Source organism: Gekko japonicus, unplaced genomic scaffold, assembly GCF_001447785.1.
Source record: "Gekko japonicus isolate JY-2015 unplaced genomic scaffold, Gekko_japonicus_V1.1 scaffold65443, whole genome shotgun sequence".
In the NCBI taxonomy this organism is placed as follows: domain Eukaryota; kingdom Metazoa; phylum Chordata; class Lepidosauria; order Squamata; family Gekkonidae; genus Gekko; species Gekko japonicus.
In genome coordinates this window covers 1-674 of record NW_015236384.1, presented here as the reverse complement: position 1 = coordinate 674, position 674 = coordinate 1, and the positions used below count along the sequence as shown (strand labels likewise).

General features: G+C 50.7%; 1 protein-coding gene across 1 annotated transcript; it reads left to right on the top strand.

Moving 5' to 3' along the window:
• Nucleotides 1-3: 3 nt before the first annotated feature.
• LOC107125413 (gap junction gamma-1 protein) lies at nt 4-666 on the top strand (the record flags this gene model as incomplete). The annotated part of the gene is made up of 1 exon (XM_015428838.1): nt 4-666. A coding segment is annotated over one exon (663 nt), but the record flags the coding sequence as incomplete, so codon positions are not given.
• Between the last annotated feature and the right edge of the window lie 8 nt (nt 667-674).

The following is a 674-nucleotide window of genomic DNA, read 5'->3' as shown; positions in this document are numbered from 1 at the left end:
GGGCTCATGAAGATTTACATCTTGCAACTCCTGAGCAGGACGATGTTTGAAATCGGCTTCCTTGTAGGCCAGTATTTCCTCTTCGGGTTTGAAGTCAGCCCGCAGTTCATTTGTACCAGGAAACCATGTCCGCACAAAATAGATTGTTTCATTTCCAGGCCTACAGAAAAAACCATCTTCCTGCTCATCATGTACGGTGTGAGCTGTTTATGTTTACTGTTGAACATCTGGGAAATGCTCCACTTGGGTTTCGGCACCATCCGAGACACGCTGAACAATAAGCGGAAGGAGTTGGAGGACTCGGGGACCTACAATTACCCGTTCACTTGGAATACACCGTCTGCCCCTCCGGGCTACAACATCGCCGTGAAGCCGGACCAGATCCAGTATACAGAACTGTCGAATGCCAAAATGGCCTACAAGCAGAACAAGGCCAACATCGCACAAGAGCGGCAGTATGGGAGCAACGAAGAGAACATTCCCGCTGACCTGGAGAGCCTCCAGCGAGAAATAAAAGTCGCTCAGGAACGCTTAGACCTTGCCATCCAAGCTTACAATAACCAGAACAATCCCTCCTGTTCCAAGGAGAAGAAGGCCAAAGCCAGCTCCAATAAGAGCAGCGGGAGCAGCCGATCCGGGGAGGGGAAAACCTCCGTCTGGATTTGATGCTGCCC